The following is a 12,073-nucleotide window of genomic DNA, read 5'->3' as shown; positions in this document are numbered from 1 at the left end:
AAATCTTTGCGCAAGATCAGACTGAGCAATATCCATAGACTAGCACTATGAAATCGTCCCATGATGCTTCTCGTAGAGAGGTATAGATGTGGTTTTCTATTGGCTGACTGATTACCTATTATGGCATAGCGGTCGGAGAAGCAACGGTTTCCATCGGATGAATAATTGCCTGATATGGTATAGTACAGTACATGATCTCCGGCCATTGCCTCCCAACTATCGCAGCCAAATCTTATAATCATACAAACTTCCCTGAACCCTACCGATTATCATCATCGTCGCCATGTTGATCCTCATAGCTGGAATTACAGGCAATCTTGGCCAGCATCTCGCTCGAGTCTCTCTTGAAAAGGGCCACCAGGTCCGAGGCTTGGGACGATCGCCAGACAAACTAGATGCAAAGGCTATGGGTCAGCTTGAAAGCTTTGTCGTCTCTTCTTCCTACTACGACATCCCTGCGCTGGATCGTGCAATGACCGGCGTTGATGCCGTGATCTGTGCATACTCAGGTCGGCCGGAGCTGGTGCTCGACGGCAATCTTCTTCTTCTGCGAGCTGCTGAGCGTGCCGGTATCAAGGTAGGTAGGTCATTTTGACGTACCGCCTGCAGTGGCTGATAGTCTTAGATATATCTAGCTTCTAGCTGGAATGTAGACTGGCGATACGTGAAATTTGGAGACCACGAGAGTTTCAACCCGTTTCATTCGTTCCGCCAACAGGTTGCGATCACGTCGACGATGAAGCCAATCTGGATCTTTACCGGGGTTCTAGCTGAGGTGTTTTTCTCGGTTCCCGGACATGGCGACCTCTCGCCCAAGAACCACGGCATCTGGGACCCGGTCGCAAAGTCAATTGATGTCTGGGGAACGGGCCGGGAGAAGTTTGATTGGACGACCGAAGCAGACGCAGCAAAGTTCAGTATTGCTATCATTGAGTCCCCGGAAGCACATCAGGGTGGATTTTATTCGGTCCGGTCAGGCTGTCATAGCCTTCGCGAAATCAAGGCCACATATGAACGGGTCCGAGGATCGGAGGTCAAGGTGATTGAAAAAGGGTCTGTAGAGGAGCTTGAGAAGACTGCCTTGCAAGCCCGTCTTAGTGGTTCCCTTCTGACGTTCTGGGAGTATATCGGATATTTTTATCAGCTGATTACCATTGACGGCTCAGCTGCTCTACGTAACCTGGACAATGACCGCTTTCACAATGTCCACACTACGTGTCTAGAAGAATTTCTGCGTCAAACACCTGAAATTTGACTCCTGAGGCTTTGAGGACGACATATTTTGAAATTACGGTGGCTTCACAGAAGGATCTTTCGGTCTTGGCAGGGTGTATCTTTATGTTCTTATAGATAATATCCAATTCTGTGTTCAACTATCAAGCTCTATCTTGTTATTGGCAGATTTACCACTTTCTTTTATTAATTGAATTTTCCCCTCAGCCATAGAAATATACAAGGAAACCATATATTTCGTGCAATTAAAACATTTCTAAGCTATCTTTGGAATTTGCCATGCTTAGACCTGGAAGAATCTGTTTTGATCTAGATCTAGATTTACTTTAATGTGTCTTCAGGACAGATCTAGAATAAAGAACGAGATTTATAAGATAATTCTATCAATCTTTAATCTACTCTAGATTGAGTAAATTGATTTATTGAGTTAATAAATAAATAGAAAATTAGTCTCATTATTAAGATTAATTGGAGATATATCTTTAACAGTTTAAAAGGACTTCTTATTCAGTATAATTTTACTTGAGACTTATAATAATTAAATCATAAGTAAGAGATTTCCTTACTTATCTTATTAGTCTTTTTTCTCTTTCTTATTAGTACTATTTTTTATAGGATAAAATACTTCTTTATAAAAGCATGCTATTTACTTTTAATATAGTTTCTTAATATATATGAGTATATTATACGATTCTAAATAGTTATTAATTTCCGGCCGTTTAGTAGTAACTGTAGTATGGTGGGTGACCACATGCGGTATCTCGGCTGTTGTATGTTTTTCTCTTCTATTTCTTTTTTGACAATTTTTTTTTCCCTGAATTAATGCTCTGGTGGTGAAGGATTATTGCATATGAATATGATAAAGCCATATGTGGACGTGTGGGCTTAGTGACAACGCCGTGGCTAACAATGACAGCCTCAAATATATATTCGAACATATGGTAGAGTACCACGAATCTTTAACAATTTTTGGAGCCGCAGAAATCGAACATCAGAAAGCAAGTCTAATACTTGATTAATATAATAATGTAACGGTAAGCGCATACTTATCATAAAATCCAGTGTCCATGCTGAATGGTCCTTTGCTAGAATGCAATAGGGCGTGCCATAAGCAGCCCCTCTTTTAGCCCCTCCTGCAATTGAACGAGCAGGAAGCCTGTAAGATTGATGAGTCAAGCCCTATGGACAGAAGGAGGGCTTGTTCAAAAAATAACTTGCTGGTTTGGTGCATATCTTCAACCCCTCCCCACATATCACGCCTATTATCGTGATACCCCGCCAGAGCTTCAACAGCCGCCACCGCAGCAGCCACCACCGCAGCTTGTTATGCGAGAGCCTCAGCCATGGCAAAGGAAGAGATAGATATTTTTACAGAAGCATTGCAATTTCTTCCAGAAAGAACCAAGAAAGTATTAGCCGCTAAGCCACTTCCCCGGAATCGAGAGGAGCTGCAAAACCGACTGGGAGAATGCGACGAGGGTTTCAAGAACCACTCTCGGACGTCAAAGTTCTGGAGCATCCTGGACAGGATATTGGCGCCATTTGAAGTTACAGGGAAGATTCTCAATGCTGTTATGGCTGCAACTCCGTTCGCTCCTGCGTCTTTGATCTTGGGATCATGTCTGCACCTGATGGAGACGGCGCGGAAGTTTTCGGCGTCGTATCAAAGTATTCAGGAGTTCCTTAACCGGATCGCTGGAACGCTTGATCGGATGGCCATCCACCAGGAGGCGCGTATAGATGCGCCGTTGCGCAGAATTCTCGTTCAGGCAATTGCGCTTGTTAGCGAAGTCCTAGTAGAAGCGTCAGAGCAGCTGGGAAAAGGACGAAAGTATAAATGGAGCAAAGAGTTTTTGACGCGACTTTTTTTCGGCGACTCTTCGAAAATCGAGGAAAAGATGGCCAGCCTACATGAACTGGCGGAAGCCGAGGCCATGATGTGTCTTTCAATCATACGGCGAGATACAACTATGTTCCGTGACGAACTGAAGCAGTTGAGTACGGCTGTTAGGAGGATTGAGCACAGAGGCGACCAAGGTCGCTTCGAAGAGATTTTCGATCTCGATACCTGGAACGCAATGCACAATATCCACGACGAGATTGTGAAAGAGAGACAGGCAGGTGTGAATGCGATGTGGATAACGCGCGAGGACATCGTTGCACGCTGGATGGAAGGGAAGGGCCCCAAAATGATTTGGATCCACGGGGAGCCAGCTATGGGCAAAACATTCCTTGCCTCTCGGTTGATAAGTGAACATATAAGGAGAAAGGGCCTCGTGGCTTATTTTTATGTTCGGGCGTCTGACACCTCAGGTAACCTGGCGACAACCATATTCAAGTGTCTAGCCTTGCAACTCAGCAAGAAAAGCCAAAAATTCCAAAAAGCCGCCGCCAAGGCACTGGAAAATCCTGAATGGATTAGGAATGAGAAAGAAATATGGAGCAAAATCTTTCTCCCCTTTCTCAAGGAGAACACCACGTGTCGTGTTTTTATCGTAATTGACGGGTTGGACGCTGTCTCTGCTGAGGAGCAGAAGAAGGTTGTAGCGCCCTGGATGGACTTGCGGCGCTCTTCCTCGAGCAAGTGGCAAATTAACATTGCAATTGTTAGCAGGTTCGAAGTCCACAGAACGGTCCAAGACGCCTGTCCAGCTGGAGCACAGCTGCGCGTGTCGAGTGCCAGAGTCAAGTCCGACATAGACCAGTATATCGAGCGAAAATTCAACCGGAACTTTCCTCTTCTGCAACCTAACGACAGGGCACTGGCAATTGGAACATTACAGAAAGAAGCCAATGGCGTGTTTCTATGGGTCCGTCTCGTCATTGAACATATCGAAGGCTGGGAAAGCGGACAAGAAATACTACACTTCCTGGAGCATGGTTACCCGAAGAACAAGGCAGATCACATAGGATCGATTTTGGCCGGTGCCATGAAAAAAGATCACGATGAGAGCCAATTTAAGGATATTCTACGCTGGGTAGCATGCTCACGCCGTCCGCTTACAGACAATGAATTGCAATTCCTACACACAACCAAGACCTCGCATGGCCGGCTGGAAGTGGTTGCGGGAGGTCCCGGAGATGTTGAAAAGCGGTTTAAGCAACTGCTTACCTTCAAGTCTAGTCGTTGTTTCTCAGAATCCCCGAGCAGGGTTGTCAATTTCAAGCATCGCTGTTTCAAAGACGACCTCCTGTATGGCCCTGGGAGGGGCATACATCGGTTCACCGCAAGCGAGGCCCATTCATCGATTCTGAAAACATGTCTTCTTTGTTTGCATGACACTAATGACAACGTTGACACACGCCCTGGAGCCCTGGACATGATTAGTTATGCAGCGTCTCACGTCATAGACCATTTTATGGAAATCGAGGAAGATGGATTAGGATATCAGGCAAAGTCGCAACTGCTTGAGCTTATACGACAACCGGCTACCATTGCCCGCTGGTACAGTGCCATGGACAAGAAACAGAGACTGAGGCTCATCTCAACTTTGCTTGAGGTCCCTAGAACGAGTCGCAAATTGATGGAATGGCTACCCGGATCGTATGAATCTCTTCAAGATTTTTACCAACCGTTTGCATTCAGTTGCGCGGAGAGCTGGCTTCAGACCGGGTCCATGGACACCGAATTCTGCGTTCTGTTTCTCGATCGATACAATAAGCTAGTGAGTTTGCTTCCATACCTGTCTATACATTTGCGATTGTATCGTAGTAGGGGGTTGATTTGCGTACGTATACTCACAGATGTATAGGGCGAGAAACAATTGGGCATGACTTCTCCCAGCGACATCCACATTCCCCGCATCTGCGATTTGAGGAAAAAGAGAATCCTCGAGCTGGCGCAATTTGGCAACTTCAAAAAGGATGCAAATTGGCACGTGAGAGTAGCCAGTGCCCTTTGCGAAGCAAACCATCTCAAAGCTGCGATAGATATGTATCACAAAGCCGAAGAGGGAGAATATGACCAGTGGGTGATCAAAAGCGGCATTGCCATGGCATATGCTGCACAAGGCCACTATGAGAAAGCGGTGGACCAGGTAAAAATATCACTCCTATGTAAGCCAAGACCGGACAATGTTTCTGAGAGCAATATCTATCTGAACTTGAGCATCTGGCACGGGAAATGTGGAGAGAGGATGGCTCAGACCGACGCCGCGCAAAAAGCATACGATCTTGACAGTGGAAGTTTCCAGAAGCTAGCCCACTTGTTCTGTGTTCTCGGACGGAGGTCGAAATTCGGTCGACTATTCAAACTTTGCAAGAGCTTATCTAGTTCAGAGACTCAGTCTGCGGACGAAGATCGCTTGGTCCACCTGCTCCTTGGTTGGGAAGAAGGCCATGCTTTATTCAGTCGGGCTGCTGTCGATGGGAGAGACAACAAAAATATTCAATTTGCTGAGCACATTTTCAAGAGGACGATCGATGTCGCACGAAACAACGGAGATACAGAAGGGGCTGTATTCGAGGAGTATTTGCGTGGAAATTTCTACTGGCAGTACGTCAACGATGCGGGACAGGCTTGCAATATTTGGAAAAACATGGGAGCTGAATCTCAGGAGGATCCCGACATACAACTGTATGTTGAACAGCTCCAATGCAGGGCGCTGGGCGAGCTATACCTGAGAATGGCATTGAGTTCAGAGTCAACTCCCCAGGCTAAACAGCCAGACTGGATCTCGAAACTTGAAAGTCTGGTAGTCGGGTCTCCAGGACGGCCAAGCGCACAGGAAGACACTGACTACCGTGCGGACGCTGCAGTCATGCTCGGGTACTGGAAACGCAAGCATGGGGGAGAGAATACGTCCCGAGAGCTTTTCAGGGCAACTATCTGCCAGGGTATTCGAATTCTCGAAGACCAGGATCCCTGGAATGATAAAGAGGGTTATATCATCCTCGGTAGGGCTCTTGTACGAGCAGGGTATCCAGACGAAGGCCGAAGAGCGTTTGCAACGGCGGTAATGTCTCCAATTCGACCCAACCTTAGCACCGTGCAGCGCGCCAAAGGAGAGACCCTCAACACCTATGGTGCTATCCTTGCATGTTGTGGAGGATCCGGCTGCAAAGAGAAGGACTGGGACAAAATCTACATGTGTCAAGTATGTCAGGAAGTGGCCTTATGTGGAAGGTGTCTGAAGAAGCTGCGACATGACAAACTCCAATTTACATGCGATAAAGCTCACATAGTGTCTCCGGTATATGACAAGGACACGAGTCTGGCTAAGCCTATAACGGATCTCCCAGAGTGGTTGAACAAGCAGAAGAAACAATGGGAGATTGACGACACCACCAAGGCGGCAATCCCCTTGCCAACTCCAAGGATTGTGATAAATTGCCAACGAAGACTTCAGATCTGCCCTAGGGGTTGATTAATCTTCAAGTAAGACCAACGAATTGTTGGAGACGCGATAGGGTTTACGGTGGATACGATAATGAGATACCGGATATCACGCTACTGCAGACTATAATGCCACAATACACACTTAGAAACAAAAAGTGTGGAAGAATTTGGTTTTGAACCAATAGCCCCATAAGTGTCGCAACTTCTGGGATATTTACAAGCGTGTTACCGACCATGCTGTTATGCCATGATAGTAGATTGTTCACTTCTTGAATGGAATTATTGATATTGTTACAAATGATATGTCCAGCGAAACTGGATCTGTATTTGTGAGAGAATAGAAGATTGAGTAGAGGTAGTCAAGCACAGCTACCAGTCACACGAAGCAGCATGTTCCTTTTTCCACGAACTTTCCTGATTTGTGCGTTTATCATCATCGTAATTGTTCCAATGCTATGAATATGATAGAAATATGATAGAAATATGATGGTTTGACTGCGTCCAGCTTAGGATTTGTATATCAAGTGACATCACCTGACTGTCCCCGGTGGTTGCCGGGGCATCCATTGTCTATCAATCATGCATCGATCTTTGTCCTCTTGATACCCCTCATCTGAATCTGCTGATAGCTCGAGTATGGTATAGTTTTGACCACTATTTTCGATTCATTAATTAAATACTCGGAATGCTCACCTCTCTTCGACGGTCTTTTCCCCAGCTGAGACAAAGATGGGCACCGCTCACCTTCTCGAACCCCAACTGTGCCCGCATTTCTGCACTTCAGGCAATTGAAGAAGAAACTATTCCAGATTATATTGCAACTTGGTACTACCCTACTCAGATAGGAGAAAATTTGAAAGACCGATATCAAGTTGTGGGAAAGCTGGGGTTTGGCGCGAGCTCGACTGTGTGGCTGGCGCGCGATATGGAGTGAGACACCTGTAGACTCTAGCTCACAAGATCACTGGTTACGTGATTGGATTGAATTGAACATTTGACTAGCATAGTATGATAGTTATTGCCGTTATGTTGCGCTAAAGGTCTTCATTAATTCAACATCGATGGGGCAGCAACTGGATGACGAGCTTAATATATACAGAAGTATAGAAGGAGCGTCACAGAAGTGCTCACATCCGGGTCACAAGTATATAAGATCATTACTTGACACTTTTGATATTGATGGGCCCGAAGAAAAACACAGATGCCTTGTACATCCGCCATTGTGGGAGAGCGTGTTGGCCTTTTTATTCCGAAATCCGATACAAAGACTACTTACACCAGTTTTAGCCGTTGTGCTCCACCGTCTCTTTCTGGCATTGGACTATTTGCATACGGCGTGCAATATCATACATACCGGTATCATTTTACCTTTTTCTTCTACCTATGCTACTTATCTGTTGCTGGTGTGGTTTACTGAAGTATGTAATCAGATATCAAGGCCGACAATCTCATGTTTGGCATTGACGACGACTCGGTCTTCCATGATTTCGAAGCGAATGAGCTTCAGCAACCCTCCCCTAGGAAGGAGCTGGATGGCAGAACGGTCTATATCTCGAGGGAGCTTCGCATGCCGAAAAGATTAGGCCCCCCTGTCTTGAGTGACTTTGGCTCAGCTGTGTTTGGGGATGAAGAACACACGGAAGACGTTCAACCTGATGTCTACCGAGCACCAGAGGTAATTTTACAGGCTCCCTGGACATATAGTATTGATGTATGGAATGCGGGATGCATGGTAAGATAAAAGAGGCTCTACCGGTATATAACTCAAAAACTCACATCACACAGGTTTGGAATCTTTACGAAGGCGGGTCCTTGTTCAGTGGTTACGATCCAGAGTTTCAAGCTTATCGGAGTCGAGCCCACCTGGCGGAAATGATATCCCTTCTCGGTCCTCCACCACAGAGTTTTATTGCACGGGGGCAATTGACCAAAAAGTTCTTCTCGGAGGAAGGTACCTTTTCCGCTGGTATCCCAATTGAGAAACGTGTTTCGCTTGAAGAAAGAGAAAGCAGTCTTGAAGGAGTGGAAAAAGAGAAATTCCTGTGTTTAGTACGAAAAATGCTGCAGTGGGAGCCAGGAAAGCGAAGCTTCTCTAAGGCCTTGATCGAGGATGAATGGTTGCAAAGAGAGCTACATAAATAGTTTCAACACCCAAGGTTTCAAATGGTGACCAAGTTATCTTCTTAGACTTCATTTTACTAGACATGTCCTACGATATTTAGGTTTCTCGCCCTAGATTGACAAGGTTCACCGTGAAGGAATATGGTGGGTCCTAGGCCCGATCCACAAAGTAAGGCTGGTTTTCCTGTAGACTAAATAATTATTAGTTCTCTCTTTCAGACTGTGGATCTGTTTGGCGTGGCCTCTGCCTAATACCAGCTGCGCTACTATAAGAGACGTCTCGGTAGCTAGACTGCTATGTGATATCCTGGATCCCATACTAAAAGTAGCGTCACGTACTAGGGGTAGTGATGATTGACTGTATGAAGAAGAGTAGTAGGGAAATCAATAAGAACTAGTTAATGGTATACAGAGATTCGAGAATATGCAAATCATATGTACAAATTAGAATAGTATAACTCAATGATTAAACTTAGTAGATATCTACCATCCATCATCAATATCATATAATTTAGCCGTTCAACATAACTTGCACAGCTTTAGTTCGTTGACTTAATATCGTAAGCAGCGCCAAATGGCCCTCCCACTTCGAGCTGCTGATCCTCCGCCTCGCGGCCGACAGCAACGAAACCAGCCGATGGAGCTGCAGCAGGATCAAAGTTGCCAGAACCTTGCAGTGCTCTTCCATCGTGTCAATCGGATACCGCCCGAGAGCCATGGGGGGCTGCTGCGCCAATCCTCTCCCCCACGGAACAGCCTCTCTCGAGTCATGGTGCATCGCTCGCTCGGCCTCCTGTCTCGCCAGCCGCGTCGGTGTGTCGAGGTGTCGCTTCCACCACTGCGCTGCTTCTTCAAAGGTGGTGGTGATTTTGTCGTACAGGACCAGGACCAGCATTGTGAAACCCGAGTCTTGGGCGCAGCTACTGCATCGCGAAAGGGCGATGCACCGAATTAGGATTTGTTTCAGAAAACAGAGCTTTCGCTCTACTGTGCTCCAGTCTGTGTCTTTTAATGGTGCGGCGACCGTCTCGAGGATCTTCAGCGCTGAGGATGTGCACTCGCAGTCGTCCTCACTGGCAAGTTCCATGTGTTGAGAGGCTGATGAGCTGGAGCCGGATAGAGAGGCCGATGTCGCAAATAGATCCTGCGGAGATGGGTGGGCAATCAAGGGCTGTAGGTCTATCGACGATGTCAAGAAGGGGGATTCACGTTCCAGCTCATCGAAGTTTAGTGAAGAATTTCCTAAAGTTTTGCCTCTCTATCAGTCTGGGGGACGTCAGCGGTGAATGCGGGACAGGAGACATACCCGGGTGATGATCCTGATCTGTGATTTCATGAGCAGAGCCGAACGGTTCCAGCAGTTGCGAGAAATAATCATCGCTGATCGTCGAGGGGTATTCGTCGGACGGCACGTCCGTCGCGTCTGGTTTATCAAGCGTCGACAGATTCTTATCTGAGTTCTGATTGACCGTAGGAGCTTTATTCTGATTTTTCGCGGACTCATTGGACGGTACTCGCAGGTTCTGTGGGATCTCCTTGTCCGCAGAAGAAGGGCGACGAATTTGGGGATGTACTGTGGGCCGTGAGACGGCAGGCGCGTCCCCAAACTCCACCTCGTTGAAAATGGGAGGTAGTGGTGGAGGGACTGATTCGTGTGTTGAATTGGAGCTGGAGTCTGAATGCTGCGATTGATGTTTTCGTCGTACCCTCTCGGGATACACGCATTTGATACCTCGGCTGCGACATCGACGGCATCCCGATAGATCGCGATTGCATCCCAACTATTGATCAATGACTAGTGAGCTTCCGTGACTCGCGATACATATTCAATTACGCAAATGCAAATAAAATCTAAATCTGAAACCGGAAAAAAAAAAAACATACCTTTTTGCTGCGACACGAGGCGCAAGCTGTATGAGAGATATTATCCCCCGAGCGAAGCGGCCGGTCTGTCGGCTCTAAGTATCGGATGCCATCGCCATCGTCGCGACAGTAGCGGAGAGTCATAAACATGGATGGTTATATGCTTGGGATGCAGATGATCGACGCACGATCAACCATATACTTGGGGGTCTAACGGTGCTGTATTGGGAATGTGTAGGGAATTTATTGCTGTTGGCACGACTGCAGACTATCTAAAGGATGCCGTGGGACTCCGACACTACAGGCAGATCCAATCCTATATCCTTATCACGCCTATCATCTTTGGAAGAAATGCCAGCACTGCCCTTACATAATTGCAACACTGGGTTGGTGACGGACAGGGAGCGAGATCCTGCCACAGCCGCCTGAGGGATACTAGGCACTATCTTTCCAGTCATCTGAAGTTCGGAATGTAACATAGTAAGCGGTGCGTCATATAAGCCAGTGGGTCAACGCAAAGGTCAGAGTATATGTGATATTTTATAAGTGAACGTGTTAACGACGATAGCTTCATAGGAAGTTTAACTGTGTCCTAACATGATTCAGGGGATATACAGCCGATCCATGAAATTTTGTGAAATTGTTGGATCCAGCAGCCGGGATGTATATAGCATCGAAGGCCGCACCAGGCATGGCAGGACCAGTTTCCTGTAGGCGCCGAAATAACTACGCAGGCACGAATTAGAGCGGCCTGCGCGGTGAGGGGTACTGTAGGTTCGGTACTCTGGGTGCGGAGAACTGGTGGTGCGGGGGCCGCAACGGGGACCAGGGCGGGTCCTCTGGGCGGAGTCTGCTCTGCTGGGCCCTGTGTGGGCCCTGTGGGGGCCACTGCTATCGGAAGGCTAGAACAGGATATTGAGGCCTCCTGTACATGGATCTAACACTACTGCAGTGTTTTCTTATAGTACGTAGTAAAATGATTCTCCAATCCCCATCTCAAGCAGTCTATGGTATTTCACATGCTTCTAAGTAATATTATACAACAAGCAAATGAGCCAGAGGTTCGGTTCTTGAATCATTGACTTCTAAACATCGCGTGATACACCAAAATGTTAATCTATGTTTGATATAGGGCTTACCATTTACTATTGTGGCTATATTAACCTGCTTGTAGACATGACCCATTTGCTTATTAGCGATGTTATAACAGTCCTAAATAAAAGGGGTAAAATCGCTATTGACCAGCCCTTTCTTTGCATCTTGTTGATAGAAATGTATTCAGATAAATGAAAGACTGCCAAAACTACATCAGTTGCACTGACATATCGAACGGAATAAATTTCTTAAACTGATAGAAGTTTTCTTATTCCTGGTTGTTTAGAATCCACAGCCTGATACTAAATTTCTCAAACTCATATATATGCCAACGTTATCTCCCCTGCCTAACCAAACCAGACAGGGGGTGGGGCGCACCTCTGCAAAGTGCCATATGTAACATCAAGTCATCGCAATGTACAG

The 12,073-nt window shown here is 46.5% G+C and overlaps 4 protein-coding genes across 4 annotated transcripts; 3 read left to right on the top strand and 1 right to left on the bottom strand.

Moving 5' to 3' along the window:
- Nucleotides 1–257: 257 nt before the first annotated feature.
- Nucleotides 258–1,379, top strand: P168DRAFT_313600 (NAD(P)-binding protein). The gene is made up of 2 exons (XM_024839683.1): nucleotides 258–577; nucleotides 626–1,379. The coding sequence occupies exons 1-2, from the start codon at nucleotides 284–286 to the stop codon at nucleotides 1,253–1,255; spliced, it is 924 nt and encodes a 307-aa protein (XP_024688697.1). The 5' UTR covers nucleotides 258–283; the 3' UTR covers nucleotides 1,256–1,379.
- A 1,197-nt stretch (nucleotides 1,380–2,576) lies between these two features.
- P168DRAFT_307751 (uncharacterized protein) lies at nucleotides 2,577–6,599 on the top strand (the record flags this gene model as incomplete). The annotated part of the gene is made up of 2 exons (XM_024839134.1): nucleotides 2,577–4,898; nucleotides 4,986–6,599. The coding sequence occupies 2 exons, from the start codon at nucleotides 2,577–2,579 to the stop codon at nucleotides 6,597–6,599; spliced, it is 3,936 nt and encodes a 1,311-aa protein (XP_024688696.1).
- Nucleotides 6,600–7,200: 601 nt separating this feature from the next.
- Nucleotides 7,201–8,713, top strand: P168DRAFT_313599 (kinase-like protein; the record flags this gene model as incomplete). The annotated part of the gene is made up of 4 exons (XM_024839682.1): nucleotides 7,201–7,459; nucleotides 7,587–7,927; nucleotides 8,002–8,303; nucleotides 8,357–8,713. Exons 1-4 carry the CDS (start codon nucleotides 7,257–7,259, stop codon nucleotides 8,711–8,713), a joined length of 1,203 nt encoding a protein of 400 aa, XP_024688695.1. The 5' UTR covers nucleotides 7,201–7,256.
- A 490-nt stretch (nucleotides 8,714–9,203) lies between these two features.
- On the bottom strand, nucleotides 9,204–10,447 carry P168DRAFT_322557 (uncharacterized protein; the record flags this gene model as incomplete). The annotated part of the gene is made up of 3 exons (XM_024840586.1): nucleotides 9,204–9,934; nucleotides 9,999–10,337; nucleotides 10,399–10,447. 3 exons carry the CDS (start codon nucleotides 10,445–10,447, stop codon nucleotides 9,204–9,206), a joined length of 1,119 nt encoding a protein of 372 aa, XP_024688694.1.
- Nucleotides 10,448–12,073: the final 1,626 nt, after the last annotated feature.

This window comes from Aspergillus campestris, assembly GCF_002847485.1.
Source record: "Aspergillus campestris IBT 28561 chromosome Unknown P168scaffold_16, whole genome shotgun sequence".
In the NCBI taxonomy this organism is placed as follows: Eukaryota; Fungi; Ascomycota; class Eurotiomycetes; order Eurotiales; family Aspergillaceae; genus Aspergillus; species Aspergillus campestris.
Note: the sequence above shows the minus strand (reverse complement) of the source record. Positions and strands in the feature narration are given on the sequence as shown.

Coding starts and splice junctions, on each gene's coding strand:
- P168DRAFT_313600 (XM_024839683.1), top strand. CDS start 284: ATGTTGATCCTCATAGCTGGAATTACAGGCAATCTTGGCCAGCATCTC. Junction 578..625: donor CTGAGCGTGCCGGTATCAAG/GTAGGTAGGTCA, acceptor TGATAGTCTTAG/ATATATCTAGCTTCTAGCTG.